Below are 17,963 nucleotides of genomic sequence, written 5' to 3' on the forward strand. Positions count from 1 at the left end.
GATCACCGTTGCGCGCAACCTATGCCTGGTGAAAAACATAATATTGGATTTTTCCGTGGACATAGTCATATTATTTTCATTTGTCCATTGTATAATTTCAACTATATGCCTCAATGACCGTAAATAGCCGTCGTAGGTTTGTTGGGTGAAGTATATACAAATTACATCTGCATATTGTAAACATTTATTGTTTTCGTCAAACAAACTGTAAATACGAGGAGAACTGTAAGTTAAATAATATTGAACTTGATACTGAACCCTGCGGCAGACCATGATTTACAACTCTTGGTCCATGTAGAATATTTCTATATTTTAACCATACTGTTCTATTATAATATAGATTAAATATATTATTATTGAGACCAAGTGGACACATTTTATATTTAAGTATATTAAGATCTACTGTATCATAAGCTCCTTTTATATCCAGAAACAAACAAACTAGGTCTTGCTTAATTTTGAAGCTACGAGTGTCTTCTCTTGCTTGGCCTTCACTTGCTATCAAATTTTCTCCGCATAATCAATTGGAGTAAGCGATACTTTTCGTGTTTCAATATCTGGCCTAGATAATTAATTTTTTTTTAATTTAATTCTGCTCACGATTTCTTTTTCTTTCCAAATTCTCTGGATAACTTCTATGTTGGTGACATATTCAGCATAGGATATACGAAGAATGCAGTTTTTTGCAATAATAATTGTTCATAACAAACTAATGCATAATTTGAAGGCGATATTTCAGATTAAAAAAAATATCGAAATCGGTCCACAATAACGGGAAAAATCACAAATTTTTAAAGAGATTGGATTTGAACATACAGTGATGACTTTTTTATAATATGTGTAGACATTCCAGCTCTTCAGAGTATAAAATGGCATATCGATATCTTTATATGTTGCAAAGATATTCGCAAAAAACATTACCAATAAATTTACATTTTTAATTGCCATTTTGAAGGACAAACAAAATGAAAATTAGATTTTTCCTAAACATAAAATATATAAATTAATATTTCTTAATAAATTTTATGGTAATCTAAGGGTCACAAGGGCAGTATTTTCTCACAGAATTAAAAATACAAGAAAATTTCGTTGGTTTTTTTATAATTATTTAAACAAATTATTAACCGATTGTTAATGATTTACCAGATCTCAAATTTACCGTTTTTAAATATTGCAATAATAAAAAAATTTGAACTTTGTTTTTTTTGTACATTAAATCGTTGTTTAAACAATGAGCCACACGATCATAATTGTGTAATCTCTTAAAATGGCTTACACTTTATACATGAAAACAACTATTTTTCAGTTTGAGACCCTGTTACGAATTACAATTTGTCTAATTCTAATGGGAGAATGGTCGATGTAAAGAACTCGTGTATCTATAAATTCAATATTTTGAAAAGAGCGTAATCATGAAGGGCCACCGATAAGAGTAAGTGCTAGTAAAGGGATAAGTAAGAAAACAGTGATGTTTAGAAAGGTGAAATTGTTATCTTGTGTTACTGCAGTCACCTAAAAAACTCGCGCCAAAATAAAATTACTGATACTACAAGAATGGCCATAATTTGTAGATCTATAAATGAAAAACTTACCTTTAAAATTGAAAAGTATCTTTGAAACCACTGATATGTCAAGTTTTTAGACGCGCAATCGTCATGTGGCATAATTAAATGGTCCAAATTTCACAATTAGATTAAGCAAAATCAGAAGAGTTATCCGATATTACTTATAATAGTATATTGTGTTATGCTCTATAATATTGAACTGTTTACATTCATTATATATATATAAAATATGATTAGAGCTTTTAAATTATAATAATTATTAATTATTTAATATATAATAATTAATTTTTTTCCTCGTTGCATTTTTCATCCTGTCGCTCTGAACGAATAAATTTAAAAAAATAACCTTACATTTTCATCACTTCATAATTCCGTAGATTTTCTACAATTTGGGCAATACGGCAACTCTGCGCGAAAATATCAACGTCAAACCGATCATATTCAATCTGCTGAGCAGTCAAGTAAGTTCAATTAAAGTAGTGTTCGCGATTGTATGTACAATCTTTAAATCACTAATAATTTTGGTAATTACCTTTCTCGTCTCACCCATATTTGCCTAAATCCTCAATTTCTCTTTACTTAAGACGTGAGAGCGTTCGATCTATTAGTCTGAATTATTAGTACCTACTTTATACTTTTTGTAAATTATAGATTTCAAAGAGGTTTTGTAGAAAATACGTTATACTCAATGAGTAAGTATTAATACAGATAAGGAATTCTCTCGTCCTAATCCATCTCATATTTTATTAAACAATTTCTTAAATATTTAATAATTTCATACGGTCAGAATTATCATATATTCTTAGGTCAACCACGTGAGCATTTGGCCACAAATTTTGTGTGTTTTGCATTTTATTCTATGTAAAATTGCCACCTTCGCTTAAAAGATGACAGATTCTACTCATAGCGGTTTTTGATCAATATTAGACAATCTGTGAACCCGGTTGTCCCTTATCGGGAACAAGAAATCCTACATAATTCTTTTGTAATTGTGTATTAACCCACTTACTACACACACTTACATAATAAATCTCGCCAAAATAATACCTGACCGATAGCCTGGCCCAGTTAGTAGATATAAATTTGAACATTTGCATTAGATGGCGAGGAATATACTTATATTTAGTCAATCAGGTCTCGGACATAACTCAATAATTTTGTATATATTATAATGCAGGTGAAATTTAAATAAAACGTATTTTGTCTTCGAAGAAAACGCTAAAAAGGCATTTCTACCATCCTATGTCCTCAGAAACTAGTTTCCAACATCGCAAAAATATTCTTGTTTCCCTAAACTTGTTCCGCATCCTTTAGTTTTAGCTTACAAACGCATAGGTGCGTTTGTATCTCCCATAGAAATATCGTGGCTTTGTTCGAACCAGCGCCAGCGTTTGAGGTCCTCTATTGCAGTAAGATATACTTTCAGTTAAAACAGTTAGTGTGAAAGCACTCGGTTTCAAAGGTTAGACATGTTAAAAATATAAAAATTTGTAGTTTCTTGGCAAGACTGTTCTATTCTTTTAACAACAATACTGTTTATTATTCAAAGAAGACTACTGGTAATCCAGCCTTAAAAAATAAAAATATATTTTGCGCAAAGATATATAGAGTACGTATATTTAAAAATTATCTACATAAAAGAATATAAAATCTAAAAACAGATTTGGCATCGAACGTTTATTTTTGGAAACAATAACTTCACTTTTCAAATGAGTATTTTTACAGCACCAGTAATCTTCTTTCTTCAAAAAAACTACTAAATATAAAACTCATTGCAAATACAAAGATAAAAAAATCGAATAGACTTACAGGACTAGGCGAGAAAATCAGAAATATTTCTAATAGATAAATATCGAAGAGAATTAAAGCAACTAATTTAGAAACAGATAAAATATTCATGATTACATGATCTACGAAATATTTATCCAATATACGGAAGTAAATAATATCAACCTTACACGAAATAAGTTAAAACCAAATTGGTTGCGACCGTCTACAAATAGACTGGAGTTAATCACCTATTTCTAATTTATGTTTGGTACTAAACAATACATTTTGAGTAAAATTGTGGAATATTTTAATTTGTCCCTTGGGATTATTTTTGTAAAAATACAATTTTCTTTTTCAAAAAAATCACGTGTACAGCAACCATTTACTCCCTTCTGTCATGGTAACGGTAGTGAAATATCTAATGTACGGTAAAATTCTTTAGATATAATAGTTTCAGAGATTGCAGAAGTTATAGAGGTGTGGATGCCAGTAGTTATCATTATATTGGTAATAGCCAAACTTAAACAAGATCTACCTGTAAAACTAAATGTTTTAAAAGACAGAAAGAGATATGACGTGGCCTTACTTAAGGACCAACAAGTGACAAAGATGTTAGAAAATGAGATTACCGCAAGATTAGAGGAAGACGACTTACTGTCTGATACATTGGAAGAAGAATGGAGTCAAATCGAAACATCAATGACAGAAGCAGCTAATGTTTGCTTAGGCAATACAGGAGCGAAGAGAGAAGAAGACTGGTTCGACGAGGAATGTAAAAGAGCACTAATGCTAAGAAATAAGGCAAAGTTAGAAAAAGACAATAATAGAACCCAAGAAACAATTACAGAACATGAGACGAAAAGGAAAGAAGCTAAAAGAATCTGCAGGCAAAAAGAGAGAATATTTGGAAAGAAAATAAAAAACAATAGAGGAGCATTACATTAGCAAATAAATAAAAAATTTCTATCAAGAAGTGAAGAGAAACAGACAAACAATTTTTTGCAGGAAAAAAAGGAGGACTGCTCCTTGGAAATACTGCAGAAAAATTAAACAGATGGGCCAAATATTTTGAAGAGCTGCTAAATAATGAAGAACAGGTGCAAACAGATGAGGCAATGGGCCAGAGGATAGTGATGGGGAGTACGTAGAGGAACCAACAGAACAGGAAATAAAGGAAACAATAAAATGGATTTAAAACTGTAAAAGTGTAGGGGAGAATGGAACCCCGGCGGAAATTTTAAAGGAAGGAGGGGTCACACTACAAAGAAAGCTATGTAATTTGATACCGAGAGTGTAGAGAGAGGAGAAAATGCCAGAGAGATAGAGTATTGTCGTAATTTGCCCAATACATAAGAAAGGTGACAGAACCCTTTGTGAAAATTACAGAGGGATAGCATACGAGAATGGCATTGTAGGTGAATACCAACGAGGGTTTAGAGCAGGAAGATCGACAGTGGATCAAATATTTACCTTAAAATTGATACAAAATAACAGTTACGAACAAAACCTAGGACGCCACATGCTCTTCATTGATTTTAAACAGGCGTATGACTCTATCGATCGGGAAAAGTTGTATAAAGCTCTACAAAATTTAGGAATATCAAAAAGGTTGATAAAATTATTGAAAATGTCGCTAACAAGTACAAACAATAGATTAGTCATAGAAGGAAGTATGTCAAATCTGTTTTCGGTTACAACAGGATTAAGACAAGGAGATCCACTTTCTACTGATCTGTTTAACTTTGTCTTGGAGGCAATAATGAGAGAAAGTAAGATCCAAACTACGGGTACTATTTTCCACTATAAACAGCAATGTATAGCGTACGCAGATGATGTAGTCCTCTTAACAAGAACAAAAAAAGAAGCAAGAAGCAAAGAAGAGCAAGAAAATTTGGGTTGTATATAAATGAAGAGAAAACAAAGTATATGGAAATACGTGGTGTTATAACAAAACACAATAAATTCGCCATACTTAAAACGAGAGGAAAGGATTACAAAATTGAAAATGTCAGCCTGTTCGAGTATTTCGGTGTAACAATAACGAATAAAGGGAAGAAGAAAAAGAAATAGAAAAGAGACTATTAAACGGAAGAAGAGCAATGGGCTCATTAAACAATATTCTAAAAGCAAAAAATGTATGTAGTGCAGCAAAAATTCCAATACGTATATGAAACAGTCATTCCGCCAGTATATGCCTGTGAGACCTGGACTATGAATAAGAAAGATGAAATAAAAATCGAGATCTGGGAAAGGAAGGTGATGCGGAAGATTTTTGGTGTTATTAGGACGGCGGAGGGAAACTGGCGAAGAAGAACAAATAAAGAGGTAATGGAGATGTATGGAAAACCCCTAATTGTACAAAAAGTCAAAGCACAGAGAGTCAGATGGTTAGGTCACATCACTTAAATGCCAGAGAAACGTGTAAAAAAGATGCTTTTTGGAGGAGAGAAGGCGGTGGTAAAATGAAGAGAGGAAGACCACGGAAAATGTGGTTAGAAGCAGTTAAAGGCGATTTAAATGGTATAGGAGTCCAGAATTGGAGAGAGCAAACGACCGGAAGAAGTGGAGAAAATTAACGAAGAAAATAGAATCCAAGGGCCTCAATTGTTTAAAAAAACATGAGGAAAATAATTTTAAATATTGCAAAATAATTTGGTAAAAACATGTCGATTTTTTTCTTATAAACAATTAGAATAACTTTTTAACCATTTACTGCAAAAAAACTGACAGACTGAATTTTTTCACAAATTTAAAAGAAAAAAAGTTGACCTATGACACTGTGGGACAAAGTTAGTGCCTTTTTTTATAAATTGATAGCAGCTTTGTTTATAACAATTAAGATACCTTTTTAGGATCATCTAAAAGAAGATACTTTAAAGTTTTAATGTAAAAAATTCGAAAAAGATTGCATTTTAATGGAATCGTTCACAAAGCTTTAAAAATTTGGTCCTCAAAATTGGTCGACTTTGAAATTAGTGAGAGCGGTGGAGGGGAAAGAATCTGTTAACTGTATCTCTCTTTCTTCTTTATGGATTTCGACGTTTTTTTTTAATTTGTATGTACTTTTTGCGTACAATACGAATATGTATTATTTAAATAATTAGATTATTAAATAAACCAAACTATTTGACCGATAGACTTGAAATTTTGACCGTATTTTAAGCATCACAGGACCCAACGTTGTCTGTAATATAAAGGTTATAAATTTTTTATAAAAAACCAAAATTTTTTACTTATTTTGCAACTTTCTAAGCAACAAATAAGGATAGGAAAATTTAGAAGGTTTTTATATGACTTAAGTTTCTTATTCTCAAATTTGTTTCAAATGCTTTACTTTTGCTGATAGACGAAAATTTACCATGTTTTGATCTTAATTTGTTAATAATTAATTATGTTCAAAAAATCGACTGCAGGAAACATATAAATTTTTGTTATAGAGGTCCATACTACTTAAAACAACTGTCGTTTGCCTGGCCGGTTCAGTATCCCAAACAGGGTACTTTTTTTGCTATTTTCCTGGTCTAGGCGTAGCCTAATATGCAAGGAATCGGTTTTTCTGCACTTATATCAATAAAAATCAAAGTCACAAATCATAACTACGCGATTTTCGGTCCATAACCTTTCTGTCCAAAACAATTATTTCTCGTACAAATTATATGTACATAAATCTCTTGAAGTATTCTTTAATATTTATACAAATATATATTAGGGCAAAATATACAAATACGCGTTCTGCTTACATTTGTATTATGCATTTTTTTCCGGGTTTATTGGCGGTTTTCGGGAATTATTTCTCCTTCTGCAATTGCGGCAGACATTATCCAAAATGGTGCGATAGCGTTCATAACTGTGTCACGCTAAATAAACCACCTAAAAGCAACGTTACAACTTTGTAAAAGAAAGCGATCATTGACTAAATTCTGACAAGAATATAATCATTTATCTGCTGATAAAGAGCATATCACTGTCGTAATAAAGTTTTGCCACATCACCTTTGATACAGTCTGCGGCAGTCGTGAATGAGACATCATCAGAAATAATTCCAGACTACTTAAAACCAGACCACAATGTATAAACCCGGAAAATAATGTATCATTGCAAAACATTACCCGCGAAAGCCCACATTTCCATTTTTAAGTTGCTTAACACATTAAACACAACGAAAAAGATTTGTAAAGTGTCTATTTGTTTTAACGTAAAATATATGTGAATCTGATGGCCCTGAAAAATTCGTAATTGAAATTAAACCGGTTTTTTTCTAAATTAGCTGCAAAATTCCTTAACTAAATAGTCTCGCCTAGTCCTTTTTCGTTAACAGTCGTCTTAAAATCACAAAGAGTCTTCTCGACAAAGAAGAAAATTAAAGCAACACTAATTGCATCATCACATAGCTCTGTAAGGTCCTTGCATTTTCAAATACTGTATCACCAAAGAAGGCCCCCCACCTACTATCTCCGCCGGTATCTGTGACAAAGGACAATTCTCTATACTCATAATTCCTAAATTAGAGCACAGAGCCAGCTCGAATGGAAGATTATGTAGAGTCGGGTTATCGTTGATATATAGCGATTCTAAATTCTCGAGGGTGCCGATTTCTTCTGGAAGATACGCCAGATTGTTCTCCCCTGCACTGAGAAATACAAGGTTGGTGAGATGACCAATTGCTCTGGGTAAAGAAGTCAGTTGGTTGGACTGGATGATGAGCCTTTGGAGCTCCTTTAAGTAGCCTACTTCCTGGGGTAGCTGCTCCAGGCGGTTTTCTTCTAAATCTAGGACACGAAGTTTACGCAAGTTGCCGATGCTGGGAGGGATTCTACGTAGGAGGTTGTTGGAAAGAACTAATACCTGAAAATATTGATTAAGTAAATAAACTATTTTTTCATAATATAGACAGTTATTGTAATTTAATTGAAGTGCAACATCCTCAATTTTTAGAAAAAACATAAATTTTTAATTACTAACGCTACAGTCTTTATTCTCGCAGAAGTACTGCAGTACTACTTTAGACACCTCGTAGAATGGGTAAAACGCAAAAAATATCCCATTTTGAGATATAGAGTAAAAAAGATCCTGAACATGTACTGTTCTTGAACTCAAACTATTTTTTGCTATTTATAACAATAATAGGTGGGAACAACAGGTGGAAATTGATGACCAGGACATCCGTCAGGGCATCAATGTGCAAACATACAAATTGGTCAGAATACGAAGGAAGCAGTGGAAATACGACGTGAAGTGTCGTGAAGTGAGGGATTGGATATTTTATCGCCTCTACTTTTTAATATTCATTCCGAATTTATTTTCAAAGAAGCCTTAGATAAAGATGCAGCCATTAAAATTAACGGTATTAATGTCAAAAACCTCAAATACGCAGACGACACGGTACTGTTTGCATTCAACGAAAAAGAATTGCAACGACTTATAAACAGGGTGACCGAAACATGTGTAATACTAAACTTGCGGTTGTCAGCAAAACACGAGTTACAACCAATCAACATCAGAGCATGTGGTATAAACTTAGAAAGAATCCACAATATCACCTACTTGGGCAAAGAAATAAGAACACGCATTGAAAAAACCAGAGTCGCCTTCTACAAAAAAAGAAAATAGAGATATTACTGCTACATATTCTCCACATTGCTGTATGGCATGTGAGGAGAGGAGAGCTGGAGTCATCGAAAGAACAAGAAAGAAAAAATATATAAAATAGTTATTTTACCTCTAAACTCTGCAGACACTGTATATCATCTGGCAATTTGGTTAACTGATTTGTCCCTAGATTCAATTCAACCATATTTGTCCATGTTCCGACGTCAAGCGGTAAGGAAGTGAGTTGATTTTCTTTCATATTTAATTTTGTCAAATGTTTGGCTCTTGAAAATATTCCATAAGGAATTTTGTCAATTTGGTTGTGTTCCAAATTGACAGAATCCACATTGACGAACTGCGAAGGCCCTAAAGATTTAAAGACATGTAAACATAATAAATAAAGCTAAAAAATATTCAGTTTTAAAACATAAAAAAAAAACATATTATATTTTCCTGATTGAAAAATGTATCTAACGGATCATCGAGTGAGCTTAAATTGTGCAATCTAGGCAGTGGCGGCCGGTCAGGGTCGGCAGTACCGACTCACGCATTTATAGATATAGATTTTTTTAATAGTTAATTTATTCAATATTTCAATAATTAATTATTTCAGGTAATAAGTTGATGTCATTTGTTTCTGTGAAATAAAAAAAGTATCTGTGAGATTATACAGACTAAATTTTATTCATGGGTTTTAAAAGAATTCAACCACTCCGAGCGTTAAGTGATCATTATCCATATTTTTTTTTTTTTTAAATAAAATTAGAAAATGAATTAAAGTTTTATATGCTGATCCAAATATTTTCGGAAGGTGAGATAAGTTACAAGATATGTTAATTTTATATACTGCAGTTCATTACAACAAACTCTTACCGAAACTAATAAATTGTCAACAATAAAGAGAATGTCAAGCTCGTCTCAAATGTGAATAGAAAAAAAAAACTTTTAAAATCTCTCCAAAACTCTAATAAATTTTACGATGACGTTATAACCCATTTTGCTACTTCCAAACAACGTAGATTAGAGTTAATTTATAAACATGTTTAGTTTCTAAATTTATAGGAAAAAAAAACAAAAAACAAATCAATCATCATCTCCTATGATGATTGAAGCCCTTTTATTAGACAGTATCTGAGGAGACAAAAAAATCTTGCCACCCTGTCTCTAAAGCCAATCTAGGTGTATTGCGATGTTCAATTAGAAAAAAAATATTAGATCAGATAGAATAAAACAGAACACATGATGTAGGTTGAGTTCAGACATGGGTAAGATTTATAAGGAGAGCCAGATAAAATAAAAAATTACCTGGGTACGCCGAAAAAAAATTCAATAAAACAAATTTTTATAAGTGTGACAAATTTTATTTTCGATTTTTATATCACACAACGTATGTGCTACAATGGTACAAAACTTTATTCATTCAATCGATTCCTAATGCTGTTTTTGCGAAGCTTCATAGTACAGTAAACAGTTCACTGATACAGAAGGATCCAAATATCGTAATTATCTCGCACTTGTCATGGTGTGACTTCAGTATATCGTCTCGGCTCTTGAGAACAAAATGGAGAGCGAGATAAGAATCAAAAGAGATGGTTCAGAAACGAGTTACTCTTCTGAGCTTATAAATAAAAATATAACGGGAACGATCATAGGGGCGATACCGATCGCGGACTCTATCTCCGCCCCAAATATAAAAGCGCGATAGTTGTTCATCACCTGATGCATTTGTTTAAGCGATAATTAATGATTGGACTTCCTGTGGCTATCGAAATACTTTATCACTGTTTCGTATCAATATAGGCAAGGTTATTTTGTTTATTTATATTTTTCAAATTAAAATATTTTCTTAGTTTAAAAAAAGTTTAATATAGAGTAAGTTGTCAAAAATACTTGATATATCAGATGAACAAGGATTCGAAAGCGGAATATCTTGTAACGATGCGGTCTTCGTAATCTGCAAATAATTGAGAAATCTATAAACTCGCTTGCATAATGCATATCCTTCGTTAATTTAGGAAGGCACTCGACAGAGTGAGACTATCAGACGCTGTACATCTAGAACATAATAGACAAATACCATTGGATGTTACAAAACTGATAGGAAATATATACGTAAGAAAGAAAACTGAAGTAAAGGTTCAGGCAGAGATAACAACTGGAGTCAAACAGGGAGACTCGCTAAGTTCAATAATATTTAACCTCATGAGATGATAAAACTGTACCCTCTTTATAAACAAAAGGGAGGTTTACACAAAGAACGATATTACAAGTCCGGGCTTCAGTCTGGTAGAGGTATCTTGGTCGGGGTTCGAAATGGCTAGACTACAGAAGATAAACGAGTGAAATAGAGAAAGAAACACGAAAGGGAAGAGAATTTTGGGCACCACCCTATTTTTGAAAGGAACAGGGAAACCTAGTAAATAAGGGAATGAACATAAAATAAGATAAGAACGATAACGGGAAAGATGCGAAGTGATGAGAAAATAAGACGAAAACAATATGAGAAAGATACAGATGGTTACTATACGGGAACAAAATAGTAATCAGGAGTTTAATTATATCACGAGATAAGCACTAACATTAAAACATAATAATACAATACACATTATGTAGATAAATTATTAAAGTTACACAATAAATCATACCTGAAAGAGACAATGTCAAATATAGTAAAACAACTAATCACTACTTATGTGTTGAAATAAAAGAATAAAGATTTGCTCTGACAGTGTTATATTGGTAACTCAAAATAGATAAGGTTGAACAAAATTAATTATAAATTATATGTTGTATAAAATCGTAGACTAATTTTCGAAATCAAATTCAAGAATTCCGCTTTAATGTGTGCCTTCTAAAAATTGCAAGGCAAAACAGACGTTGATAAAGATGTTAAGAGAGACACAGGAAATCTAAAAATTGCATTCCACAACATATCTCCTCAACTAAGCAAAATTCTTAGCGAACTGGTCTCTAGTACTCGTACAGAGTATATCGAAATAAAAAGGAAAAGACAGTTAAGATTTGATTTCACATACAGGGCGCTTGCGCAAGCGCCCTGTACGTGAAATCAAATCTTAACTGTCTTTTCCTTTTTATATGTTGTATGTCCACCAAAAAGTAATATACGTAAATAAATACATAAAAAATGTATGCTAAAATGAGAAATATAAATGTAAATATAATATCCTCAAGAAATTGAAAAGAAATGATCGAAAATTAATTAAGAGAATCTTTACTTTAAAAATTATTCTGAAATCTATGAATTCCTAAGTTAAATGAATTTAAAAATTGTTCCACCTTGAGGAAATGTAATTAAATTTAGTCATCACCATATTTTTTTAACTAATAACATTTAAATACAGGTAAGCAAAACAGATAAATATATACATATAAATTAATCAGCAATGATTGATGGATTCGACCGTTACTTGATGGAAATTCATTTTATGTAACAATAAAACACTGAAAACTTTGTTTTCAAAACTTCCACAAAATTTATTTTAAATTCTTATCACTACAGCTGTTTCGGCTAATTGCCTTTCTCAAGTGATCTGTTTTTGGCATGGGTTTACACTTTATAGTCTCTAATGAAATAGGTTGAGGAGGGGAGAACTGTTTGTCTCAAGCTGGTCATTCAGAATTATATCTGTGTTTTTTAATTTGTTGATTTCCATAGATTCTATCAAAGATAGCTTAAGGCCTTTATTTTAAATGTGTAGAATTTTAAATTCGTCATTAAAAGAATGATTATGATCTAGAAGGTGAAGTGCGTATGTAGAATCTGTTTTTCTATTATTGAAAGCCATTTTATGTTCTGCTATTCATTTTTTAAAATTTCTACCTGTTTGACCAATGTAAGCAATGTAAGTTTTTGGGCAGTCGCCACATTTAAGTTTGTACACACCACTGTGTAAGTGTTTTTTATGTTGGCTCTTGTTGTTTTTAATATATTAGACTAGGTTGTTATTTGTTCTGAAAGCTGGTGTTATTCCTTTCTTTTTTATGTGTTTGGCTATTTTTGTTGATATTTTGCCTGTATATGTATCAATATATGTAATTAAGTTTTGAAAACAAAGTTTTCATTGTTTTATTGTTACATAATCAGCAATAATTTGACCGTACTTATAATATAAATAGTCCTTTGTCACAAAGAAAAATAAAGTATGGAATGTTATAAATCCCTTACAACGGAATTTAGTGTCTCTGCTTGTAAAACTCTCGGCTTTTGGGTCGAATAAAATAAAACAATAAACTGTACTCCTAGGTTCATGTTGGCACGTGTCTGAGAGGTATGTTCTCGGGTAAGGATGCAGTAGTTGTTATGGACTGACGCCAATAAACCATTCGACGACTGTGTCAACAGAAATACGCACAGTGTCGTAGGTAATACCGCGGCAGGATGGTGTCTAGCGAACTCAATGGCAGGACATATGCAGCAGTAGGATGTACGATGTAAGATGCAATAGACAATATGCAACTTACAATATGATGGATACAAGATACGATACGATATGCGAAGTTGGGTGTTTGAAGGCAAACAGAAGTGACATCAAGTCTATATTTAATAAAAAAAATCGAAATTAGTGGGACAGTTACAAGACATAATCTGAATAAACGACTTACCGCCAAGTTGACCTGCTTAACTCGAAGGCTAGTACACAAATAAAGTAATAGTTTTCGAAATATGTATAAGAGCTTAAATTTTCTCTAAAGAGAGATGACCGCTTTATCGTTTCTAGTGCTTTAAGAAACCAAACGGTCACGGCAGTTTCTCTTCGAAATCATCTGCAAGCAGTGAGAAATACAAACACTTGGCTTAAACAATACAGGATTGGAGTCATGTATTGTTTTCAGATGAATCGAGATTCTGTCTTACGGGCTCAGACAAATGTTTAAGAGTGTGGCGACATCCAGACGAGGGATACACTCAAGCATGTGTTGCCGAGAGACTTCCATTTGGTGCAGGGTCAGTTATGGCATGGAGAGGCATATCATTTGATGCTCACACGGAGTTAGTCTTTATCAAAAATACGAAATTGACTGCGCATAGGTACTTGGCACAGGTTCCAGAAGACCATGTTTTACCGTTTATGGTTTATTCTTGGAGACAACGCAACATTAATGCATGATAATGCACGGTCCCACATTGCACAGATTGTGACTGAGTATCTTGATGAGGATCAAATCACATGATTTGTTTGGCCTGCTCGTACTACAGATATCAATCCCATAGAGCGTATGTTTGTTTCATCTTATCACAAACATATCCAATATGTTTGTGATAAGATGAAGAGACATTTAAGAAGATATGTGGCGGCCCCCAGAAATTCAAAAGAGTGTAACGACATATTGTTGCAGGAATGGAACAATCTTTCACAGAATGTGATCCAAAATCTGACACAAAGAATGCCTCATTGTTTGCAAGCTGTTATCACTACCAGAGGAGGGAATACTCGCTACTGAAGTTCTTAAAATTTCTTTTATTTCAATAAAATGTACATCAAATTAAAATTGTCTTTTTTCAATATTTAGTATATCAAAGAAAAATTGTTCATTTTCATTACTTTCAATAAACTTTGAAGGACAAAAACATTGTTTTCTTTAAGCAATCCGTAAACTATGTTACAACTGAAAATATTTAAAAAAGAATAATAATTTCTAAAATAAATGCAAATTACAGGGTGGTCTTAATTTTATGCTCAGCAGTGTATATTTCTCGGGTACCAGAGACATTTGAACAAATGACATAATGTTAAGATTTTTCATTAAATTTCCAATGTGAAAAAGTTATTTGTTATTCTGAAAAATCAATAGATTAATATTTTTTGTAATAGTCTTTACATTTTTAATTATCTTCAGCTGCCAATTTTAATGTGTACACAATTAAAATAGAAATCTTGGTAAATTTTTTCAATTATTCAGTTAATATAAATTCTTTATCCTATTTAAAATAACTTAAACAAGATTTGTTTATCAGTCTTTAATTTTGGTATAATTTGACTAATCTTAAAGTATTTATTTCCTAAAAGATTTACCAAATAAACCAAATATTTATAACAAACTGCTAAACCAGTTAGTTAGATCATGTCGTGGGCCAAATGCCCATGCTTTTATGCTGCTGAGATCACAAAACAGTTGGAAGCGCAATCAGTTTCAGACCATAGTTTTAAAACAGTTACACCGTGGGCGCTGGATCTTAATGTCCAACTCAGCTAGTGCAAGTCAGCAAGTAGGGATTTATTAACGACATAATATTACTTGAAAAATATTATTGGGAAAAAAATTGTTATAATGATTTTTATGGTTTGCAATTTATGCAAAAAGATGTTTTGGATTTGATTAAATTTTAGTAGATATATGATATATAGGATAAGTTGAGTAGTTCAGAAATAAATTACGCCCAAATGCCTAATTTTTCAATAAAGTGTTGAAATTTAGCACTTACCTCCTGATGGATAAGCAGAAAAATTATTTCTTGAAAGAGTGATATTAGTAAGTTCACTTAAGCTCGATAACAGTCCTTCTGGTAATTGAGAAATTGCATTTCCTTCAACATTAAATTCATCCATATGTTTACAATTGCTCAATGATGGAGGGATTTGGGTTAATCTGTTGTATCTACAAAATTAAATGTTATGAAAGGATTTACACATATTTTTTTTTTATAAATATATATTTAAGTATAGGCATTGGCTCTATAATTTCGAAGTCTTAAGAAAGATAACTAAAATTATGTTAATTTCAGTTTTTTCTTGATATTAATTATACTAAATAATTGTAGTAAATTATCAGGTATGTAGGCTGTTATTATTTGGAAATAAAACTCTGGTTTTTCTTTAGGTCTCAATATTTCGCTAATTATTTATAAGCATCATAAGGAGAAAACTTAAAAAACCTAAAGAAAAACAACAGAATTTTATTTCCAAATAAAAACAGACCACATACCTGATAATTCACTACAATTATTTGTTTATGTTTCAGTCAATAATCCCACCAGTTATATATTTATACAAAATTTTGAAAATTATTAAAATCATTAATTGACTTTTAAAGAACTTAAATGTTTAATGTTATTATAAAAAATATTAACAATTCAGTAATAAGCAGAGATAAAATGTCATTATCCTACATAATAGTAATATCACACTTCACACCTCATCAAATTTAAAAAATTTTTAAACAAGCAGAACATGTGCGATTAAAACTACATTGTTTCTATTCGTCTTACCTTAAACCTAGTCTTGTCAGTTGTTGCAGTTGCCCTATAGTATCAGGTATATCTAATAGTTCATTATGTTGTAAATCTAAAGTAGATAAATCCACACATTGTCCAATCTCCACTGGCAAATGCTCCAAATGATTGTGAGAAACATCAAATGTTAGTAAATGAATCAAGCAACCAATACCTGGGGGTAATTCTCTGATCTTGTTTTCCCGGAGACTTAGCATTGTTAATGAAGTTAAATTTCTAATTTCATCTCCTACATATCTTATTCTATTAAACCGTAAGAACAGGGTTGTTAAGGAGGTTAGCTTATATACAACATCTGGTATATCATTCAATTTATTGTGTCTTAAATCTAAAACCTTCAATGATCTTAGATTTTCAAGGGAATCTGGTAGAGAAGTCAAAGAATTTTCACTTAAAGCTAATGTTTGGAGGCTGGTCAAGCAGCCTATCTCATTTGGCAAACATACAATTTTATTACCATACAAGTAGAGCTCAGACAAATGATGTAGATCCCGAACAGTAGGGGGTAACAAGGTTATGTTGGATTTACTTAAATCTAAACGCTTTAAACCATCTTCTCTACATCTTATAAACTCCTTAGATACATCTAAATCGGCCTGAATCGGCTGCTTGTTCTTTTTGGCTGTAGGTTTTAGTTTATTGGACTCTGGATGTTTGACTGTCACCACCTTGGGCCTTGTAACATCTCCCGCAAGAGATCCAGAAGAGAACTTTTTCTTACTAACATGATCCAAGGTTCCAGAGGATTCAGCTTCAGGCATGTCTTCAGATGAAAGCAAGAGATCCCCACTAGCTTGTGACATTTTCTGCTTCCACTAAAAGTTAGCCATTATGTTTTGTTTACAAGTGCTGTAAGTCGTATTTGAAGGTGTGTAAGGTCATATCGTAACACTACACTGTGTCTGAGTGGAGTGATAGTATTTTATGTCAGTTTTGATGTAATACACTTGATCAAGAATCTATTTTTTCTGATACAGGTGCAACAGTAATTCGAAGGACGACCGTGCCTCCGCCCATATAAACACTTTACATGGATTATGGAAGGTTCTCTTCTCACTTATATGAAGTTAGTAACATAACTCTAGAGTTGTTATTAAAGGAACTGTATCGGTATGATGGAGCTGTTTAATAAAATCACTGAATAAGATTACTCATAAATTCCGTCTTTGATCTTTTCGACATAAGGTCACTTGGTCATGTATGTTAATGTATCACCAGTATCAAATAGTCTGCTTTTATAACCACCATTGTTAAACTTTTCCAGTTCCAGTTCTCTCCACACGCTCCTGCGTCAATATTTACTCCTGAATAAATAAAAAACATTCCTGTTTTGATAGTTATTATTTAAAATCAATAATTGTTTAGTTTTCTTTTGAGTAACAAAGTGTAGTTCAAAGTTTATTAAATTTTGAATATAACCAGATTTAAATAATTTAGCATTTCTAAACTTTGTGTGTCACCATGATAACGTTTTTCTCTGAATCTTAGGATATTGTACTGAGTTTATTAGTCTAATTTATTAACTTTATTTATTATTAAAATATTCTAACACTTAGTTTATTAAAGTCTTTATTTAATTTATATATACAATACTCTTACGCTTATCACAACTACTTTAATTTATATTATTTATTTACAATATTTATTTCTTCGTTACAATTCGAAACTCGACGCGATATTATTTTTCAGACTGCCTAATACCATGAGAATTTCTCTATTTATATCAAACAGCCGTTAGCCTGGAATCTCTCGAAGTCCACGGATGTTGACCCTTGATTTGTCTCGAA

The 17,963-nt window shown here is 32.1% G+C and overlaps 1 protein-coding gene across 1 annotated transcript; it reads right to left on the reverse strand.

Moving 5' to 3' along the window:
* Positions 1–3,059: 3,059 nt before the first annotated feature.
* Sur-8 (leucine-rich repeat protein shoc-2) lies at positions 3,060–17,252 on the reverse strand. The gene is made up of 4 exons (XM_072523900.1): positions 16,153–17,252; positions 15,370–15,542; positions 9,055–9,290; positions 3,060–8,180 (listed from the first exon to the last, which is right to left on the reverse strand). The coding sequence occupies exons 1-4, from the start codon at positions 16,977–16,979 to the stop codon at positions 7,719–7,721; spliced, it is 1,698 nt and encodes a 565-aa protein (XP_072380001.1). The 5' UTR covers positions 16,980–17,252; the 3' UTR covers positions 3,060–7,718.
* Between the last annotated feature and the right edge of the window lie 711 nt (positions 17,253–17,963).

This window comes from Diabrotica undecimpunctata, chromosome 2 (assembly GCF_040954645.1).
Source record: "Diabrotica undecimpunctata isolate CICGRU chromosome 2, icDiaUnde3, whole genome shotgun sequence".
Taxonomy (NCBI): Eukaryota; Metazoa; Arthropoda; class Insecta; order Coleoptera; family Chrysomelidae; genus Diabrotica; species Diabrotica undecimpunctata.

Excerpts from the sequence above, each read along its gene's own strand:
- Sur-8 (XM_072523900.1), bottom strand. The coding sequence starts at position 16,979 with ATGTCACAAGCTAGTGGGGATCTCTTGCTTTCATCTGAAGACATGCCT. Across the intron at positions 15,543-16,152 it reads CTGACAAGACTAGGTTTAAG|ATACAACAGATTAACCCAAA; the intron begins GTAAGACGAATA and ends TTAATTTTGTAG. Across the intron at positions 9,291-15,369 it reads TTCTGCTTATCCATCAGGAG|GGCCTTCGCAGTTCGTCAAT; the intron begins GTAAGTGCTAAA and ends TTAAATCTTTAG.